General features: G+C 36.8%; 1 protein-coding gene across 2 annotated transcripts in view; it reads right to left on the bottom strand.

Moving 5' to 3' along the window:
• Positions 1 to 4415: 4415 nt before the first annotated feature.
• Positions 4416 to 23105, bottom strand: part of nmt2 (N-myristoyltransferase 2) — a 46254-nt gene continuing 27564 nt past the window's right edge. For both annotated transcript variants that reach the window (XM_051936027.1, XM_028817123.2), the window contains exons 8-12: positions 20179 to 20287; positions 19631 to 19801; positions 15802 to 15969; positions 6728 to 6865; positions 4416 to 6234 (exon numbers count right to left, since the gene is read on the bottom strand). In XM_051936027.1, the coding sequence (XP_051791987.1) occupies positions 6214 to 6234; positions 6728 to 6865; positions 15802 to 15969; positions 19631 to 19801; positions 20179 to 20287 (607 nt within the window). In that variant the 3' untranslated portion in view covers positions 4416 to 6213. The remainder of the gene's footprint in view (positions 6235 to 6727; positions 6866 to 15801; positions 15970 to 19630; positions 19802 to 20178; positions 20288 to 23105) is intronic.

Genomic DNA, 23105 nt, shown 5'->3' with positions numbered 1-23105 from the left:
CATTTGCACAGCCTCACTCGCTGCCGTTGCATATTTATTTATTTATATTTGTAGTGTGGTGACCAGAACTGCACACTGTACTACGGATGCCATTTCACTTGTGCTTTGTGTAGCTGCTTATTAGTTTCACTAGTTGTAATAGAATGCAGTAATTTTTATGTTTAAATTAATTTGTAGGTTTTCCACACATTTTTAGCATAACACTTTTTTTCTTTAAATCCATACTGTGAAGAATTTCATCAGCTGTCCCAGATCAGACAAATTATTGTCCACTCCTTGTTTAAGGTCAAGGATGCTGAAAAGGAACAGCTGTTTTGGCCCTTGTTTTCAGGTGTCTTTTCCACCATGAACTTACTTCACACGAGTTTAACTTGATACCAGTGCTGTCTCCCAATCTGAGAGTCATGACTTTACTAAGTGTAAAGATGTTTTTCATTGTTTTTTCCCACTGCAGCATACTGACCTCAAAAAGTCCACATTTGTTACAAAGTGGTGCTTATAATGGACCTCTCCATACAGAGAACCAGCTGTCTTTTTGTCTCAAACCTGTATCTCAAGTTACTTGGTTTGTAAAGACAAGAGTTCTGTGAACAACTAATAACCTTTTATTATAGAATAATTGCAATTTATTGCTATAACAAAAATGGCACAAAAGGGAGAGCGTGACTATTGAAGTTTTATACTCTTACATGATGGCAGTACTGCAGTTGTTAATAGTGTTACTTTTTTCTGTTTTGAGAATTTTATTTTACGATGTCTTAATTTGTTTATTAATATATATATTTTTAAATCCAATGTGAAAAACAGTCAAAGTAAAATAAATTTTGTGGTTTTAAAGAATGAGAAGATAATTTGTTCTGTTTGTTTCATTGCTAACATTTGACTTTAGAAGCCACATGTTAAGCTTCATGTAGTTGGGTTATTCCTCATGAATTTGTTAAATATGTCCACATGATCAACAACACAAACATAGGGTTTTACGTCAAACACATATTACATTATGTGGACAAAAGAGTGGAATGTCATTTTAGGATGAGGTGAGCACTAACACATCTCCAAGGCATTCACATGTCCCCAATGCAAAATCATTTATGTTGTGAAGATCAGTCCATCAAAATGTGCACAGTAGAGCATCCTCCAAAACTGAGTATCCAGGGTTGAAAGGTCCCTCAAAAAGGTTTAGTCTACTGTGGATGAGGTGAGAGTTCCCAGTGGAGTGCACATTCTGTCCTGAATGCTTAACAATTCTTGGCCTAAAGACAAGCAGGGCACCAGCGTGATAATTTAGTGGTGTATTAAGACCAAGCAGTGCATTTGGCTTCAGTACTAAACTTTTACATTGATTTGCTTTTATCCAGAATTATGTACAAGAAGTCAACATAACTGAGTAAACATCTGTCTGAGGAAAGGCTTTGAAGCAAGTGATCAAAAACAAGGTAACAAAACTAATGATCACAAATGAAGAGCTTTAAATCAAACAGAACAACATGAGACTAGATAAACCTGAAGAGCGGAGTGACATGCGCATGTCACAGCTCATTGAATAGTCTGCAGCAGCTTGACAGCACATGCAGGTATTTCTGGCAGTAGAGTTACAGTAGTCCAAATGTGACATGACCAAAGGATAGTACAGCAGTTCTGCTGTATGCTCCATCAGTTAAGCCCTGACCTTGTGGATGTTACACAGCTTGAATCTGCATGAATGACTGAGAGTTGCAGTTTGGTCAGTGAAGGATGGCTGGTCATTGATGCCCGCCAAGTCCATATGTAACTTTGAAATGTTTAATCGCTACAATAAGCTGAGCTTAAGAGGTTGGGTGTTGAATACTGCCTGGTACATCACAAAAAGCTCTTTGCCAGGTTGAGCTTGTTCATTGACACAAGATTTTAGCGAATACTGTGTGGTCCTCTGAAAGGGAACAGGTACAGCTGACTATCATCAGCATAGCACCGTTATGAGAATCAATTAGGATATTAGGGGCTAATGAGGCTGGTGTACAGAGGAAAGAGAAGAGGACCCAGCACCAATCCTTCAGGCACCCGTGAACACCTCTTGCACCTTTGACACTTCTTTTTAGCAACACCTACAGAAGGAAGCTGTGTGATCAATTGACAGGTTGTTTTCTGTTCCCCATCCTTAATGTGATAAAGTAGCAAAAACTGAAGTGTCTGATTGTACAAATTTCATTGAAATGTACACTACTACATCATAAATTTGAAGAAGGGTGTCTCATAACAATCTTATTCTCAGCTAGACATTATATACAGTATAATTTACTGTGCAAAAATCTTAGGCCGCACTTGGCAGTTTTATCTGATTGTGATACACATCATTAACAGTCAGCTGGCTTTGTGTCCTCACTAAGCTTCTATGGTACTTACTCATTGCTTCATACATAATAGTATCTCCACACTGAAATGTCAGTCATCAGGTCACAAAAATCTTTTGATATTATAACTGAAATATGAATAAATGTATGACTCTTTGCATTCTAATTTTGATAGAACATTCACCCCAGTTTTCATAACACAAAGGGTGGAACACAAAAGCTATCTGGGGTCCTACCTTGTTTTTACTGGATCAAGACAAGGTTAATTAAAGGCAGTGCTGGGGTCCCATTGCTCCATCAGTGGCTTGACGGTTTGAGCTAGAATGTATTTTTTTAGGAAACAAAGTCGCTAAACTTATGGGATTCTGCTTTGCTCAGATTTCCCTCTTCTAATCTTTCATTGTAACACTGGAGAAAACATGGAGAGGTAAGTGATAACTTCAATAAATGCAGGTCGTTTGAACATTTAGTACGGCAAATGGTTAGGACAAGGGAAGCAGAGATCCAATACAGATTCACTTTTTCGAAAGAAACTATCTACCTATTCATATTAGTAATACCGTACACCCCCAAAATTCACGGGGGGTTACGTTCCTAGAGCACCCACGAATTGTGAAAAACTGCGACTTTTGGATGTGGTTAAAAAAATACCTTTTAAATTCCTATTTTTATAGTTTAAACCCTAAATACAGTATGCCCCCAAAGCACTTTAATTTCGTTGCAAACTCAGCTTAATACATTACCTAAAAACAATGTAAAGTTAAACCCGTATACTGTACAGTACTGTACTGCTATGTCTCCTGCGGTGCTAGAATGTAAAATACCGATGTTATGGCTATACGTACTGTAATTCATGCAAGCGCGTTTTCTTTGGTATGAGTAAATACATAATTTCATTTAATTAAAATACAGTAAAACGTACGGGTACTCACCAATGATGAATGATATTGATGATGAAGTAGCTGTGCAGTACTATGCAGGGGATTTAAAACTCTTCGGGTGGCGCCTCTTCTTCAGGTGCTTCAGGAGTCGTCGTATCTTTGTACGGGTCGTCTTCTGGTGGGGTTTCATGCTGGCTTTTCTTTATAGGTTTCAGGAACATTGTGATGGGAAGTTGCCACATTGTCTCCTGTAGAGAACTGCTGGTACAATTTCCGTGCTTTCTCACGGATTATGTTACCATCCAAGGGGATGCTCTTCTTCCTGCTGTTGGTGATCCACAATGCCAAGGCAGATTCCATCCTGACGATATTTTTATTGCTTACGGTCATTACCTTTTTGGCACTATCACAGAAACGTACAGTTACGGTACTCCAGATCCCTGCTTTGTTCTTCTTTATGTAGCGTGCGGTGCTTTCATTAATGCCATATTGGCTTACTACTGCAGCATAACTTTATAGTTCCTGGAGCAAATCCAGTAGTTCAACCTTCTCCTGGAGTGTTTTAAACTTTTTCTGGCACTTAGGCTCAGTGCCAGAAGCCTTAGAAGGTGCATTTCGGCGTCATCTTGTGCATTTAAGAATAACAAAATGAATACAATAACAAAGTGGAAAACACGAGGACATTCAGCTGGAGACGCGTCACAGGGCAGCAGTCAATCAGCATCAAGGAGTAATGAATAACGCTCTCTGATTGGCTACTTTCACCATCCCAAACCGCGTTTCCCTCAGCGGTTGCTCCCTGTTCTCTCTACAGCACAGTATTGCCATAAAAAATTGTGGAAGATATTTGTGCTTTCCGCTAACAATTAATAGTTAGGTTCTAAGGAAAAATCCGTGAACGACTGAGCCCATGAACCCTGAACTGTGACTTCGTGGGGGCCTACTGTATTAAATAATTTTAGCATTATTTCATATTTCAGGATGATAACTTGGAAAGGCTATAGTTTCACAGCACAAATGATCAAGGTCCAGTAAAGTTAAATATCCCAGTTTAAACCCATAATCACTGACCACTCTGTACTAGTAGTGGTTCACTGATTTAGGCCTTCACTGGCATACATGGATGGTTATTAATTTCACTAGAAGTACCTTGCACCCACTTACAGTTATGCATCTCAATGAAATAAGATATACAAAGAGGAAATTCAAAGTTGGGAGAATTTTATTTGACTGAATATCCATGCTGGTAGACCTTAAATTTGTTTCTGACAAGAAGGGAGTTAATTAATGGCCAGTTAAAAGTGCTGGTTTTTCTCATTTGTCTTCAGTTTGTCCTTAAGGCTCTTCTACCATCTACAAACAAAATAAAACTAGAGTATAAAACTGAATTAATGACTGAAAATCAGGAGTCCAAAATGGTCACTCATTCAGTTGATCCTTGCACCTATTAGATATTTTACTTAAAAATGATGAACAAATGACTCTTACAAAAGGCTTCTTTTACAAATCTTGTCAATCCACCACCTTGATTTTCAGATGTATGAGTAATTTTAAAAAGGTCTAAGTATGGAGTAAAATCCTAAAGGAAGCCCCCACAAATATAAAAACATGACTTTTTCAGGCCTTATTGGGAACATGGCTTTAGACCTGGGTAACTTACATAGTTCCAGGAACTTATCACGTTTACAATGTTACACCAAAAACATTTACAAAACCCAGTTAAAGTATTTGTTCAAGTATAAATTTTGAGCATGTTCAAAAAAAAAAAAAAAAAAAGCCTTTGCTGAAATCTTTTTGAACAAGCTTGGCATTCTGCTCATCTGCTTTATGACTTCATTTTTGTCAGCGCTTCACACAAAACTGCACCAGACACATTATCACACCTAAAGTATGGAAAACAATTATATATTCTTACCAGAAGAATATGACCACAGCATCAGAAACATATCATACCACAAAGGAACAAATCTCTCCCACAAGTATAAAGCTGTCATTAAAAGCCTTTCAAGAAAGAAAGTACAAAGCTGATAAACAAATGCTCTCTAGCTGCAATAAGCAGACATGCTTTCACATATATACAAAATAAAATTATGCACTTCAAAAAGCTTTCAGTACTGTGTGTGCAGTTGTAACACCTATCACAGTATCGGCTGGTATTGTTATTTACCTTGTTTTTTCTTCTGCAGATTTAAAAGATGTGTAGAAGCTTGCGAATACAATCTGTAAACAAAAAGTGCTGGTCCTGTTCCCAGATACCTATACAAGAAATACAAGCATTTGGAGAATAGACTACTCTGTGCTCAGACATGGATAAATGTATGGCTTAGCAGCATCAATAATGTGCTGTTACATTTGTTCTTTAAATAAAATAAAAAAACAAAAATATCCCGGTGTGCAAAACTAGAACCGCTGCTATGTACAGTATATATTTTCTTTGCTCCAAAGTCATGCACTTAACAGGTGGAAACAATATGGGCACTTTGGCATCTTCTTAACCTTCCAGCACAAAAACAAATAATAAATATCAAATTGAACAATGACAGGAGCAATAATTTATCTTCAATACAAATACTTATTTTGTATCTTTGTGCAAAAAAGAAATGAATTGCATCTCAATGAATCTTGTTCTACCCCTCCAAGCCCCTTATAGCATTAGGAGCCATTTAGGCAGGTGTATATCTTTAAGACAATGAAAGTAACTTCATTTTCTTATCAGATGATCAAAATTTATTGGTGAAATTCTGTCTCAAGCAGTCTGTATGGTTCACATTCAGGATGTAAATGGTTAAAAAGAGACATCATTTCTTCAAAATCTGAACTTGCAATGTTCTCATGTGTTAAATCGACAAGCCTTAGAAGAGAAACTGACGTTGTGGTCTCTGTTCACATGATTGTGTTGAGGTTGTGCATTCCTTCTTTTGAAGTGGATTGAAGGGTAAAGCATGTCCAGAGTTTGACAAAGTGTAACTCTGGCTCAATATGGCATTCAGTTCCTCAGGTCTCTACTGTAAAACCAACCCGACCTGGAAGACAGAAACAAAAGTTATCAGCTGTCACTTGGAAATGATGGGTGGACAGACATGTTTTTCGGCATGTCAGGATCTAGTGCCAAACCACCTACATGTAAAACTGTCTCACAACCAGTATGTAGGGCCTCCAATATCTCTATGATACAAAAAAAAATAACTGTAGAAGGAACAGGCTATGACAGACTGTGGACATCATGTCAACAACAGTCTGTCTGATTAAGGAATGGATGTGTACACCTCACTTAAAACACAACTGCATGTTCTGTCATTCTGTGTGAATCTGAAAGACAGAAATTAAGCAGCTTATAAGTCAGATTTGGGTTTAATTACGGTCTCAGGTGTTATAATTCAAATGGTAATGTCTTTGTGTTTGTTTCAGTTAATCACTGTAAAAATAATCTTCCTAAACAAGTCTATTCCGCTGTGAGCCACAAATTTCTTTAACCAATGTGATGTGTGATTGTTACTTTTCTTAAAAGAGCTTCACCTTTTCTGGCTCCATTGCAGGACACTTCCAGTTGTACAAATAATACTGCAAATTTCCATCGCCTATACCAAATTTCAGCTTTTCAAGAAAAGTTTTGTTTTCCATTAAATCCAGTGCATTAAAGACATCAAAACCTTTCTGTGAATACAAAACAATGTGTTAAAGAAATGAACCATTTGACACATCTTTTTAACTTTGCATAAGCAGTCTTTCCAAGTAACTTTACAAACATATTCAATCAAAGGTGATCATACATGTATGCACATTTTAGTTGTAATATTGTAAGATCTTCATTAGCTAAGGTCATAACTAAGCTTCCACAGAAGTTGGTGCAATGGGTGCATATAGTTTTAATGTATACAAATTATTTGAAAACAAACTAATTACATCCTTAGAAGTCACTAAAGGAGGTGGATTCGCAGATTCCCTAAAGTCACCTCTCTCCTCTGTTTAAACAATATGTTCAGCAACTTGTGTGTGCGTGTACTTGGGATGGTTCGGTCTGTATTTTTAGGGCCGATATCAATGACCAACTGCATGTTACTAGAACTGGTTGATTCCAGTACCAATTTGTTTTCTTTATCCTTTTATTTATTTATTTAACAATAAGCTCCTGCAGAGCAAGATGTATAGAATCCTTGTGTTCTACACTAAAGTGTTAACCTTGCTATTTTTATAGTTACACTGTTTACCCTAGATTTTACTTGTTAATTTTGTATTAATAAAATTAAATTCTATAGGTTTACTGTTGAGTAACCATAAAAATACTACAATAAATAAAATCCCCTTAAAATGCATACTTTAACTAATAAAACATGTACAAAAATATTTGTTTGCCTTTTATGTTAATAAGCCTATTGTACACTAATCAATATGGGCAAAGTTTTCTTTATTTGTTGTTTGTCTAACTGGCAACCTTGTCCACAGTTTGCTCCTGCTTTGTGCCTCAGCAGGTTTACAAAAAGGATTAATAGGCATTCTTTTTCTAAATAAAAAAATGTGAGCAGCTTTTGTCCACACTCAGACAAGGACCGTCTGTTTTCATTAAAGGACAAAATGAAAAATTTGGAATTCAGCTTCTTTTAATTTCTATACACCTCTCTTTTCTACTCAAAGTTTAGCTGGCCAACATATATTGTGTGTCTGCTGTTCCTCTCCAAGCACAAGATGACTCCTCATACTCCTTTCTCTCTGTTTATTACTCCACTTTCTTCAATGTAAAAGCCAATTATTACAGTCTTCTCTCTCAGATGAAGTCTGCCTGGCAGAAACTACTTTGCATTAAAGAACATTACAATCAAATTAGCATAAAATTTGGAAAAATATAGTGAACAAAGTTTATTGAGAGCTGCCAACTCTCCAATCACTGATCAAGTTATTTTGAATGAAAATAAGCTGATTTAGATCAGCAGCTAATCAATCCGAACATTATTAGTGTGCACTGACTTTTACTGTTGTAACAAAGGATGATCAGATTATTGTAGAGGCTATTCATTAGGTGAATGGCTAAATTTTCAAACATTTACAATTTGTTTGTTTGAATTGCAAATATGCACAATCAATATCAATTGTTCCATTTTTTCAAGTACATGGCCCTAGGGAGCTGGAGCCTATCCTGGCATCACTATGTGCTGGTCAAAACACACCGTTTCCAAAGCTGATAATTTCAACTTTCCATATGAACTTTAATGTATATTGTCACAATTCTGTTCTAAATTATTATCTACTGTTGAAAGACTGGCCATTTAATTATGTGCTATTTATTTTGCAACATGCCCCAATCCAGGAGTGCAGGAGGATAATGTTTCATTTGTGGATGCTGTGTTACAACTGTGCTGTGGGAAAACAGCAGTTGGTCATTCTTTAACTTTATTGCTGAGAAAGTTGCCTGTAAATAATATAAAAGTTAACTGGTTTGCTTGTACTATTTGGCATTCAGAACACTGGGCCAGGATCTTCTCACATTTGAACTCACTCACAAACTTTTAGTAAGGCCAGCATGACCACAGTTGATCTCTGTACGAGAGTGTGTGAGTGTGTGTGTGTGTGTATGTTTGTATGGTAATGATACATTAATTACTTAATTCTAACAGTAAGACACACAACCCTTAAAACACTAACAAGTTCCAATAAGGAGTACATACTGCGCAGGCAATGGTCACTAGATTACAATAGAAATAGCATTTAATATACATAAACAACTGGAACTAAATATTTGCAACATCTAACAATAAAAACCAAAATAAACATCAGTACTATCATCAATCTAACAAGTGTGCTCTGTAATCAAACAAATTAACAGAACATTATTGTGAATAAATTATTACCAAATGAAACAGATTTTTACTTACACTCAGCACACACAGCTTTGATAACTGAACAAATGACATAAAAACAAACATTTCTTAATACCTTATAATACAATCTGGGGTGTGCCGCACTTTATTGCACTAGTGTAACTCATCCCACTGGGCTTTGTAAACCCCTATTGTAGTTGATTAAATGTTACATTTGTATAGCAGAATTAAAACTAGCTCTTACATTTTCAGAAAATATTAAGTGACACATATCTATAAATTATATGCATTGTTTAGAGAAGTGGTGCTTGTAATAGAATAAATAAGCAGACAAATATGAAGTATAACAAACAGAATCAGGTAATAAAACAATTGGGTAGAAGGTTAACCAAACAGGGATCCAAACACTAGCACAAACCTCAAGAAGCCTTCTGCCTTTATAAAGGTAAAGACCTAGGGCCTCATGTACAATTTTGTGTTTAGAATTTACACTAAAACATGGTGTATGGACAAAACTGGAAATGTGCATAAGCACAAAAAAATCCGGTTGCATAACACTGTGCGTATGCCAAGTTCCATACACTTCCGCATTATAAATCCTAATGAACGTCAAATTTAATGCACGTACACATACCTACAGCCCATCTCCGACTCCTTCCAAAATTTTGCATATCTGAATATGCAAATCAATATAAATAGCCCCTTCTATTCAGTGTTATAAGACACAATGGCAAAAGCACATGGAAAAAAAGAATTTCATTGAATGTGAAGTGGAAGCAAGGAAAAACATACTATTTGTTGACTTAAGCAGTGGTATAAGCAACAAAAGGAAGTTAATCAAGTGATGAAACTGTCTCCACCATGTTGTAAGTTCAGAAAGTGGCACATTGGCCGAAATAAAAAAAAAAAAAAAAAAAAGAAGTGGCCAGATACCAAAGTTGCAGCGCAAAGGTGACTCGCAGCCCACCATCTGTTTATTCTGTTTCAGACAGTATTACAAAAGCTGACCCCTGTACCGAGGACGCAACACCCAAACGTGCTGGCTGCACACACACCTCTGCTTCGGAAACCGCTGGGTGAAAATCTGGCTGTGTGTTGACGGACGCTGTTCTGGAGTCACAAAATGCAATAGTGGATGGTGTAAAACATGTGGCCAATGAACTAAGGAACATAAGGGCTGTATTATGTGATATTGATCACAAATTAAATGAATTGGTTAAAAAATAAATTTTGCGTCAGATTACCTGTTTTTACATTCTGCTAATTACATTCAAATAAAGTTGTAATGCTGTCTGATTAGGCTGATCTTTTTGTAGGTCAGGGTCATCATACCACATCTCTTCAGGTACAGGCAAGCCATGATTGTGTGCCATATTATGCAGCATGCTACATGTTTACACAATGCGACACACTTTCTGTGGACTACAGAGCAACACATTAATAGAGTGGAAATGCTTTCTATTTACATAAGCAAATTCATTCTCTGAAGGCACCTTTATAGTGTAAGGTCGGCGACAAGCACCACAATGGATAGATTCTCTGCTCTTTACATGGCTCTTTGAGATGACTTGCTATCCTTAAAGGGACTGCTTGCCTTTTGCCGCACTATTTTGAAAAAGCACCTGTGACTGTGTGCGGAGTTGCTGTTTTTATAGGCTCTCTTGTTATAGATGATGTAATGCTAGCTCATTCTTTTGGTAATTCATCCCTGGCTGATATAACAAGTCCAGCAATAGCAATGTGCGTGCAATTGACCACTCTGATTTCATTTGCAAAACCGAATTTGCTGCGAATTATACTTTAATGCTTCCCAGTTCAACCACAGTGTAAGGAAATCTGGACGATAAGCAGATAATACCATCTCATACAGATGACATGTTGTGACTCAGTGGTTATTGTGAAATGCCCAATTGGTCAGCTAGTTCATATTTAAAAGCTCCTGTGGCTAAAAACCAGAGTGTGGACAGAACTTGAGAAGGAGCAGGTAGAGCACGATTCCTCAAATACTGCCTTTCTAAAGCTGGCACCAGTTTAGCACACAGATCCAAAAGGATGGCTCTTGGAAATCGACTTAGAAGCCAGTCTTCATCATCATCTATAAATATGCGCACTCTTCTAATTTTTCCATTTGCGATGTCTTCTAACAACAGTAAAGCAGCCATGGTAGTTGGGATAGTTTGGCTATTCTGTGTACCATTATATTGTTACAGAATTATTACAATCAAGTGAATTAAATTTGTAAATGATATGCAATTAATTTCGGTGTATTTGATAAATCCCACATCATGGATGCTAATATGAAAACGAAGGGAAACAACACAGAAACAGTAGCACTGCTTTGATGCTGGGTGCCGCCAGTTTGCAAAATCAAGCAGAAAAATGCGTACACAAGGGGGAACCCTGCTTTATGCCAGATTTAGTTTTTATACATCTTGAAGTGTGCATGGAAATGGGCGCACGCAATATTTTTGTGCATACACATCGTTTATACTTGAGGCCCCCTGGTCATTTTGTTCTATCTCACAGATTAGTTTATCAATAATCTGACCTCAGGAAGTGTTACAATTGATCATTAAGCATGGAGAGGGATTTAAAACTTTACCAATTTTTTTTGGTATCTTTAGCCTACAATATGACAAATTCTTTATAAAATGCACTAAGTGTAAGATCTTTTTCTAGTAGTGGACTTCCTTCCAAATTACCCCAAAGAGCAACAATAAAACCTGTGAACTATAAAATTTTTATCCAAGCATTTGTACACTTCTCCTGTAGTATCTGATGTATGTGCTCACACCAGAACAAAGAAAGTTTGATGTTGAATGCAGGTTAATCAGGAAAAAAAATATTTACTCTAGAGGAAATAGCATTTATACTCATATTTGTAGAAGACAATATGGATAACCTGAAAAACAGCAATACTCAAAAGGCTGCTAGCTGCTGTACAAACTGGATCATGGCTTTTACTGAACTGGCCTGCTACATGGTCATCAATTCTTATAATACTAATTAGAAAATCAAAAACCATCTCATTTGCAATCTTTTAACATACTTTGTCAGTAATTGGAAACACCGAAGTATAACAGTACCATCTACTGGGCACAAAAAGTCTGTTGCCTTTACAGAGATATTTAAAAATCTGCTGATAAATGATGCACCTTATAATTCACTAAGCTGTAATAGATGCAAAATTACCTGAAAAATGCAAAAGGGACTATAATCATTCAAAGCCTTTATTTACTTCAACACTGCATTTTCAAATTGCTGCAAAGAAATCAAAATGCACAGTATGTGGACTTCTTGCAACATAAATATGATTGCTGCTTAGTCAGGGGTTATGTGCTTCAGTGCTTCTTCAACTCCGTGAAAGATCTTTGTAATATCACTAAACAGTTAATCTGAGGTTTTGTTAGATATTGTGAAATCCCCTGAATCAATTACACCAGTCGCTAATCTGAGTGACATTACCAGTCTACTATACAGTTTTACTGTGGTTCTAGCATTAGTGTCTTGCTGAAAAAGCTGCTGCATTTCAATAATGCTCAGCTTGTGACTGCCAAAATCAATAGAGCAAACGCTATGTTTAAGTCTGTGTTGTCACTGCCCTGCCAACAAAAGTCTTTCTGATAAAACTCTTGAAATTTCCACAACAAACTCAACATATTAAAAATTTAAAAGGATGTGGTTTTCAGGAATTATTTTTCAGTTACTATTAATAATAATTCAGAAGACTGCTGTCTCTAGTTTATGAAGCTGAACAACAACCTGTGGCATGAAAAAGCTCAGATGCGATTTAAGATAAACCCACAAGCACAGTATCTGATAAGAGATTAAGGTGGTCAGGTGGAACAAGACCTGAAAGTCTACGTGCAGGCAGTGGTGTTTGTAATGTAGTTTTATGGAAAAAAATTAAGCCTATTTGTGGCAAAGTTGGATCAGACTCACAGTTAAAACTTAGTAGAAGCTCTTAATGCTGTGCCTGGAAAACAGCCTCTATGAATTTTTAGTTTCTCTAGAATATGTAACTTAATACGTTAGCACTCACTCATGGTGCAAGACTGCAGAATTTGTTTAGCTTCAGCCTTGTTCATTTACATTTGCCTTATTTTTTATTATACGTTTAGCCTTCCTTTCTACAACCTTCTTACAAAAATATAAATTCATCACCTTTAATATCTAACACCAGAAATAATGTATTCCTATTCCAAAATAATGCGTAATTTTTTTTTTTTTTACATTTTTATATATATTTCTTTTATTTTTATTAATTTTTCTTTGCGGCTTCCTAATGTAAGCTTTTCCAAGGACACTAAATTTTTCCAAGTAATGTTGTTTTCCTCAAAGAAATCATGAGCTTTATTAAACAAGACTTTCCATCACCTGTAGTGATGCTAAGGGATGGAATGTGCTGTACAGTGACTTTCATCACTGTACAGCACTTCATCAGAGAAGTAGCACACGACAACTTAAATTGTTGCTTGCTGCCTCATCTGTAGTAGAGTGAAAATGGTGTTTTCCCAAATACTCTTTAATGCCTTCAATGTAAACCTATGTGCCAAACCATGTTTCCTCTAGAGTACTTTCTAATTATCGGTGAGTGATTTTTGCCTATTAGCTTGGCATGCTATAAAGCTAAGTAGAATCCTCTGTATGTATTTAAAAATTGTTGCACAGTCTTCTTGTGAACTTCCCTATCCACCTCATCCTAAAGATGCCCATCAGAGTTGAGATCTGGGGAACATGCATGTAAAAGAAACAATGAAAACTCATTGTCATTCAATAACGATACATGCGTTGGAATATGGTGCATTGTCATGTTGGAAGTTCTCACCTGGATATGAATAAATTGTTGCCATGAAGACATAAATTTTGTAATTTTGTAAAATTTTGTAAAATGTTCAGATTCAGGACCCTAATTCATGTCAGGAAACATTTTGTTACACCATCACACTGCAACTGATGGCCTGTACTTGTGACACCAAGGAGGATGAATGTATATACATCCACATACACAACAGAACATAAAGAATAATACAGTCGGGTCCAGAAGTATTTTGACAGTGACACAATTTTCATAATTTTGGCTCTGTACGCCATCACAATGGATTTGAAATACAGCAATCATTAGGTGATTGAAGTGTAGACTTGCAGCTTTAATTTAAGGGGTTTACCAAAATATTTTCTCAGTCATTTGGGAATGACAACCATTTTTCTGTATACCAAAATACCGGGGTCTCAAACGTATATGGACATTCGACTGAAAGACAAGCTGTTCCATAGCATGCTGGGAGAAGTTCCCTCTTAATTTCATTAACTATTAAGCAAGAAAAAAGGTCTGGAATTAATGCCAAGTGTGGAATTTGCATTTGTAAGCTGTCACTGTGAACTCTCAATATGAGGTCCAAAGAGCTGTCCATGCAAATAAAAACACTCCATCATTAGGCTGAAAAACAAAACAAACCCTTCAGAGAGATAGTAGAAACACAAGGAGTGGTCACATCAACCATTTGGTACATTCTTAAAAAGAAGGAACACACTGGTGAACAGTGCTAGAAGATCGCAAAATTCTGTCCTTGGTGAAGAAAAACCCCTTAACAAAATTTAGCCAAACCAAGAACACTCTCTGGGACGTAGACCTATCATTGCCAAGTCTACAATGAGGAGAAGACTTCTGAAAGTAAAGACAGAGGGTTTACCACAAGATGCAAACCACTGGTAAACCTCAAGCATAGGAAGGATTGATTAGACTTTGCCAGAATACATTTTTTAAAAGCCTGTCCAATTCTGAAACTACTTTCTTTGGACAAAGGAAACTAAGATCAATATATAACACAATGTTGAAAAGAGAAGAGTATGGAGAACAGAAAAAATAGCTCATGATCTATAGCATACCATATCATCTTTGAAACATGGTGGAGGCAGTTTTATGGCATGATCATGCATAGCTGCGAATATAAATCAGTCACTAGTGTTTATTGATGATATGACTGCTGGCAGAAATAGCAGGATGAATTCTGAAGTGTATAGGTCAATACTATTTGCTCATATTCAGCTAAATGCTGCAAAACTGATGGGACGACAATTCACAGTCCAGATTGAAAATGGGCCAAAATATACTGCGAAAGCAAACCAAGTGCTTTTCTACGCAAAGCAGTGGAATATTCTTCAATGACCAAATCAATCAACTGACCTCAACCCAACTGGACATGCATTTCACTTGCTGAAGACAAAACTGAAGGCAGAAAGTCCAACCAACAATCAATAACTGAAGACAACTGCATTAAATGCCTGGAAAAGTATCACTAGGGTGGAAACCCAGCACTTGGAGATAGCCATGGATTCCAGATTTCAGGGAGTCATTGACTGCAAAGTATTTTCCACTAAATATTGAAAATGTACATTATATTTATAATTATGTTAGTCTGTCCAAATACTTTTGATCTTTTGAAAATAGGGGGACCATTTAAACAACGTATACTATACTTTGTTAAACCCCAAGAATTAAACCTGAAAAGTCTACACTTCAATCACAATTTGATTGCTTTGTTTCAAATACATTGTGGTGGTGCATAGACCCAAAATTATGAAAACTGTGTAACTTTCCAAATACTTCTGGACCTGACTATGTGTCTCAAAAAATTGAGAAATGTTCTAAAAATTGTTATACCTTATCCAACACATTTCCCATGACTTTTGTGGACAGATTTTATTAGCCTCTCTCTTGAGATATCCTATCTTCACAAGTAAAAACAAATTAATTTAAAAAAATGTAAAAAGTACCAGTTTAGCAAGGATGAGTGCATCATTTATAAGGTCCAAGAGAGGGGTTTCAGTGTGCACATTATAGAAAGAATAGGCAGCTTTCAGACTCTTGTGAACAGGATGATGCATAACTGTTGATGGAAGGGTGTAAAAACTTGTGAAGTCGGTCAAAACTCCCCCAGGGTTCTGCAAAACAAAATTGGTCATACAATGACAAACTGTCTTTCTAAATTTAATACATTATTTACCTCTTACATTTTTTATCATCTTTTTAGGCTTAAAACCTAAAACAGCACAAAAAACCCACTGCATCGTTTGAACAGCTGTGACTCAGATTTAACCTTTCATCAAACATTTCTTCTACTATATACACGTGTGAAACATTGTTAAAAAGAAAGCTAGTTAACTTTTCTAATCTTTCCTCAAAATCTAGTGTAAAAAGCAAGGTATATGTCCAAACTATACCAATGTTTGAGGTGTGAAGTGTTGTATGTTGATGAGCTCATGCAAGTAGAATTTCACTGTACTCTGTACACATGATGATAGTGACCATTTAATCTCATGTATCCTTACACTAACTGTTAGCATGGCATTTTGTTTTACTCAGCTCAAAGAATTGTAACTTTTCTTAAGGTGATAAAGGCACATTATGTCAGGGAAAAAAAAGACAAAAATTAAAGCTCTTAGTAGGTAGATTATCATATGTGATCTACTATAGTTGCTTTGGATTATAAGATATTTAGTAATGTTTGTAATATAATAATAACAACAACAATATAACCTAGCCACAGGGGATGCACAAACCAGTGTGCCGGTCCCAAGCCCGGATAAATGCGGAGGGTTACGTCAGGAAGGGCATCAGGTGTAAAAAATTTTGCCAGATCAATATGTCGACAACAATACAGATTTCCATACTGGATCAGTCGAGGCCCAGGTTAACATGTTAGCCAACAGGGTGCTGGTGGAAATTGGGCTGTTGTTGGCCGAAGAAGGAGAAGAATAGGGAAGACACATGTCTGGAGGCAGGAGGAGAGGAGGAAGGTAAAGAGAGTGGAACTGAGGGTAGGAACTTTGAATGTTGGCAGTATGACTGGTAAGGGGAGAGAGTTAGCTGATACAGTATGATGGAGAGAAGGAGGGTTGATATATTGTGCGTGCAAGAGACTTAAAGAAAGGGGAGTAAGGCTAGGTGGATTAGAGGTGGATTCAAATTGTTCTATCATGGTGTGGATGGGAGGAGAAATGGGGTAGGGGTTATTCTGAAAGAACAGTATGTCAAGAGTGTTTTGGAGGTGAAAAGAGTGTCAGACAGAATAATGATTATGAAGCTGGAAATGCATATGCCCTGCAAGTTGGGTGTGTGGTGGATGAGAAAGAAGTGTACCCAAGAGACAATGAGTGGTGACTGGAGATGATTTCAATAGACATGTTGGTGAATACATATTTTAAGAAGAGGGAGGGACATAGGGTGACACAGAGTGGAGGAAGATGCATACAGGTAGATTAAATCCTATGCAGGAGGGTCAATCTAAAGGAGATTGAAAACTACAAAGTGGTGGCAGGGGAAAGCGTAGTTAGGCAGCATAAGATGGTGGTCTGTAGGATGACGTTGGAAATCAAGAAGAGGAGGAGGATGAGGACAAAGCCAAGGATCAAATGGTGGAAGTTGAGTTCAGGGAGGAGGTAAGACAGACACTAGGTGGCACTAAAGATTTCCCAGATAGCTGGGCAACTAGAGCAGAAGTAGTGAAGGTAACCACAAGAAGGGTGCTTGGCATGACATCTGGACAGGGGAAGGAGGAAAAAGAAACCTAATGGTGGAATGGGGAAGTACAGAAAAGTATACAGAGGAACAGGTTGGTGAAGAATAAGTGGGATAGTCAGATGCAGAAAGTAGACACGACTACAAGGAGATAAGGCGTAAGGTGAAGAGAGAGGTGACGAGGGCTAAAAGAAAAGGTGTATGATGAGTTGTATGAGAGGTTGGACACTAAGGAGGGAGAAAAGGTCCTGTACCGACTGGCTAGACAGAGGGACCGACCTGAGAAAGATGTGCAGCAAGTTAGGATGATAAAGGATAAAGATGTAAACATACTCACAAGCGAGAAGAGTGTGTTGAGCAGATGAAAAGAGAACTTTGAGAGGCTGATAAATGAAGAAAATGAGAGAAACAGAGATGATTGGATGATGTGGCAATAGTGAATCAGGAAGTGCAATGGATTAGCAAGGAGGAAGTAAAGACAGCTATGAAGAGGATGAAGAATGGAAAAGCTGTTGGTCCAGATGACATACCTGTGGAAGCATGGAGGTGTTTAGGAGATATAGCTGTGGAGTTTTTAACCAGTTTGTTTTAAGGAATCTTGGAAAGTGAGAGGATGCCTGAGGAGTAGAGAAGTGTACTGGTGCCAATATTTAAGAATAAGGGAGATGTGCAGACCTATAGTATGTGCAGGGGGATAAAATTGGTTAAGAAGAGAGGTGATGATTAGTGATCAGCAGTATGATTTCATGCCAGGAAAGAGCACCACAGATGTGATGTTTGCTCTGAAGGCATTGATTGAGAAGTATAGAGAAGGCCAGAAGGAGCTGCTTTGCGTCTTTGTGGACCTGGAGAAAGCATATGACAGACAGGTGCCTCGAGAGGAGTTGTGGTATTGTATGAGGATATCGGGAATGGCAGAGAAGTATGTGAGTTGTACAGGATATGTACAAGGGAAGTGTGACAGTGGTGAGGTCTGCGTTAGGACTGACAGATGCATTCATCATGGAGGTGGAATTATATCAGGGATCGGCCATTTCTTATTTGCAATGGTAATGGACAGGTTGACAGATGAGATTAGACAGGCGCCCCCGTGGACTATGATGTTTGTTGATGACATTGTGATCTGTAGTGAGGGTAGGGAGTAGGTTGAGGAGACTCTGGAGAGGTGGAGATTTGCTCTAGAGAGGAGAGGAATGAAGGTCAGTAGGAACAAGACAGAATACATGTGTGTAAATGAGAGGGAGGTCAGTGGAACGGTGATGATGCAGGGAGCAGAGTTGGTGAAGGTGGATGAGTTTAAATACTTGGGATCAACAATTCAGAGATTGTGGAAGAGAGGTGAAAAAGAGTGCAGGCGGGGTGGAATGGGTGGAGAAGAGTGTCAGGAGTCATTTCTGACAGACGGGTATCAGCAAGAGTGAAAGGGAAGGTCTATAGGACGGTAGTGAGAACAGCTATGTTAAATGGGTTGGAGATGGTAGGACACCGACTAAAAAAACAGAAGACAGAGCTGGAGGTGGCAGAGTTAAAGATGTTAAGATTTGCATTGGGTGTGACAAGGATGGACAGGATTAGAAATGAGTACATTAGAGGGACAGCTCATGTTGGACCGTTTGGAGACAAAGTCAGAGAGGTGAGATTGCGTTGGTTTGGACATGTGCAGAGGACAGATGCTGGGTATTTTGGGAGAAGGATGCTATAAGGAGCTGCCAGGCAAGAGGAAAACAGGAAAGCCTAAGAGAAGGTTTATGGATGTGGTGAGAGAGGACATGCAAGTGATGGGTGTAACACAGCAAGATGCAGAGGACAGGATGATATGGAAAAAGATGATCAGCAGTGACAACCCCTAATGGGAGCAGCCGAAAGAAGAAGAAGAAGTAATGTTTATAATATGCTTGAGAGTCATCTGATTTCTTAACAAGGTAGGTAATGCTCTAATATCTCATTTATACTATTACAAATCAACAGGTACTTATCAAAAAGCATAAAACAGCATTTGTTTTCAGATATCTGAATGATTACACATGCAAAATTACTGTAGCAGAAAGATGAATATGGTAATTTACATTGTGAAATAGTTATTACCTCTACCACATATGTATCAATAATATTTTCTTGAGGAAGGAACCAGTGAGCTACTTCATCATCATTCATCACTGGTCCTAAATGAAACTGCTTCAGATAACTTTCAAGCAGCTCTTTAACTTGCTTAACATCCCTCTTCTCCATAGCTCGCATACCATTTGTTTTAGTGGCCTGGAAAACAGTAAGCATAATTCATTTTTTCTGTTTAAGATAATTATTAGATAAGTAATCTACAGTAATAAATGTTTTAATTAACATTTTTATATACAGTAATACTCTAAGTCTTATTTTTGAAGTGATATTCCTTTACCTACAATGCCCAACAATGTATATACTGTACTTGTTCAATTAAAAAGAAGCAAATATTGCTGAATTTACATAAAAACCTCAGAAAATGAATATGTAATTGATATTTTAGAATATTTTGTATTTTTACCAAATAGTAATTTACAGAACTTTTTTGTTACACTGTTGATACAAGCACACATAGTCTATGACAGTTTGAACTTCTTTTAAACTGGAGGTTTTAATAAACCAGCAATGCTTACATCTGGTAATCTGTACAGCTTCATTGTCCTCTGCAAGGTCATATTTCTGCTCAAATGCGAAAATTTCACTTCCACTAATTTTCTTGGGTTCAAAGATCTATGCCAATACCTACAAAAAGAGTACATAACAATTTGTTTAGTAATATTTCAGTGAAAAAGTAATGTGACAAAATTCAATGACCTGTAATCAGTATGCAATGTTTAACCAATTTCATTAAGCATTATGTGTTATCCTCAGATAGTATTTCGTATACATCAATTCAGCACACTATAAATAATTACTTTTTTTTTTTTTTAAAGAAACACAAACAACCTTATGCTAACAACGGATAAGCAGATATTCACTGTGTAGGACCTTATTCTTATTCCAGTTTTAATTCAACCAGTCACTGCTTAAATATTAGATACATATCAAACATGCAGTAATTTCCTGGTTTCTACCTTGAATTTGTCTATCTATAAGATCCCCATACTGATTATGAATTTCCTGTAGGAATTTAAAAAGAAAAATAAGTTTTCCTAGCCTAGTGCCAGGTCATGGCCTACTACCTAGTAAAGTCCTTATCATTTTAACTTAAATGAGATGAAGTATTGAAAAAAAACACAAAACAAGTTAAACTAATTTAAACAAAAATTAATCACCAAATTGCCCAATCTACGACCAATAAATCCCCAATTCGCCTGCACCAACTCCAGTTGAGCCATCCAAAAGTAATCAAAAGATGGTAGTAAATAGCTGTCTAGGCCTGTCAGAGGAGTAGGTGCAAGTGCCAGAGAAATAGAGAGAGAGAGTGAAAACAAGATAAAGACATTTTATTATTGCATGCTCATGACACCTCTAAATGGTTTTCATTATAAAATGAAATTATCCAATACTGGGGATAAACAGTTTGGGAGTGAACTGTACCTAATAAAAGATAGATATATGGTAGCAGGGGGAAAATTACATTTTAGAGACACCAAAACCACACAGTATACTCTGACCAAAATGAACAAATAGAAAGCCGGGGCATTCTTTGTATGCTGCTTTAGCAGTAAATGTCCTGATATTATTCAACTCTGTTTCGAAAGTGCTTTTTATGACTTACTTGAAGTGCATACCACCAAAAACATAAGCTGAACATGTATGCAAATATAAACATTAAAATACCAAGTCATGCAAATTTCTTATATTTATTTTCACTCCAACTAGATCATCATGTTTGTGGCAACAACAATGTATCAAATGTATTATAGTCAAACCAGACTGGTATTCAGGACTTTAGAGGAGATGAAACTTACTAGTGGTACACTGAACTGTGTGTTTATTTTTTAAGAAGTAAATTCAATGCTTTCTTGATTATATCCAATATGGCAGATAGTGTTGTAAACTGTGTTCTGAGATTTTTCAGGTAAGGAAGGCAGAAATTTCAAGGTAAGATAGTTATACTCACTAATCATGGTGCTGGAGCTAATAATTTCAGTGTACTCTGTACAGGTGACAACAATAACCCTATAAACCTAGTGGATTTCAGATTTTGAAGGCCTTATCTAACACATTACTTCAGAAATGTCCACTGATTATTATTTATCTTCACTGTCTCTATACTTCTCCTAGGCTCTGTTTCCTTAAACTATAAAGTGTCAGTCTCTTCAATCCTTCCTCACAGGTTACACCTTCTAGGCTCAAATTAGACTAGTTGATTTTCTCTGGATTTTTTCTACTGCTGTCATGTCTCTTTGGTAGTTTGTATATAAAAACTGCACATGTTGCCTCACTAGTGCACTATATAGCCTAAGTATAACCTCCCTTGACATATATTTCCTCAAATACAATCTACCCCACGTAAACCCATGTTGATTATTCCCTGGTATACTACAATATATGAGCATAAATAATTAATTTGATTACATAACTATTTAAAGTATCTATTTATTCGTTCATTTACTTAATTTTATCTGAAATAGTCAACCATGTTAATGAGGATCTGTTTTTAGAAATGAAGTTCAAGTTCAGATTCCACCCAGGCAGCTATGCTGAATCTGTATAGTTGTAATGCTATCCACTGTGCCAGGGTGCTGAACTATTTATATTTAGTATTATTTAGTGGCAACAAATCCTTTTTCATTTTACTGTAAAGTATAATCTAATATATAAAGCGGAATGTTTGGGCATGTGTTTGTCCAGTGTGCAAATCTATCTACAATTAAACCTGCTGTGTTTTTGCTAAATTACCTACAGATTCATTTGTAGATAGGAAACACCATAGCCTAACTACTGTCTGAAATTTAGTTTGTGCCCCTACCCGTGCAGTGCTAGCTTCCCCTGCTAGTTACACATAAGTGTTTTATGTGTAAGGAAAACCTTATATCTTGAGTAGGAGGAATGATCAAGAGGACATAAAGCAATATTTAAGCTCTAACTTCCTTAGTATGGCTTCATAAACACAACACTTGTGTTTCTTCAACTTCTCTACAAAGACTTCATTTTCACACCACACTAACTTTGCAGTATTGTCTAATTACACTACCTCCTTGCCTTCGCTTTACCTCACCTGCTGACTTTAAGTGCTTTAAAAAAAGAGAACCATACTACAGAAATTTTAGAGCAGTGAAGAACCTTGTACTACCCAGACTTGAAATACATGGCGGAATTACAGGTATCGCACATAAATTCAGTAATTTATTCACATTTAGATTTTTAATGAGCAGGTTTCCATAACATAATTATTTGGTATGCAGTCTCTCTTGCTTGTCACAAAAATATTCAACATCTTTATAATTGTGCCTTATTTGTTACTTATTTGTGCCTTATTTGTTACATATATTCATTTTTTTTTTACTTTTTCTTAAAATCACATGCATTGGATTGTCACCTTCCTGTTGCAGCTTCTCTTGACAGACACATGCACCTGCAGAATTTGACAATCGAATGTTAAGTGGAGCTG

This window comes from Erpetoichthys calabaricus, chromosome 13 (genome assembly GCF_900747795.2).
Source record: "Erpetoichthys calabaricus chromosome 13, fErpCal1.3, whole genome shotgun sequence".
Taxonomy (NCBI): domain Eukaryota; kingdom Metazoa; phylum Chordata; class Cladistia; order Polypteriformes; family Polypteridae; genus Erpetoichthys; species Erpetoichthys calabaricus.
This window is presented reverse-complemented; position numbering and strand designations above follow the sequence as displayed.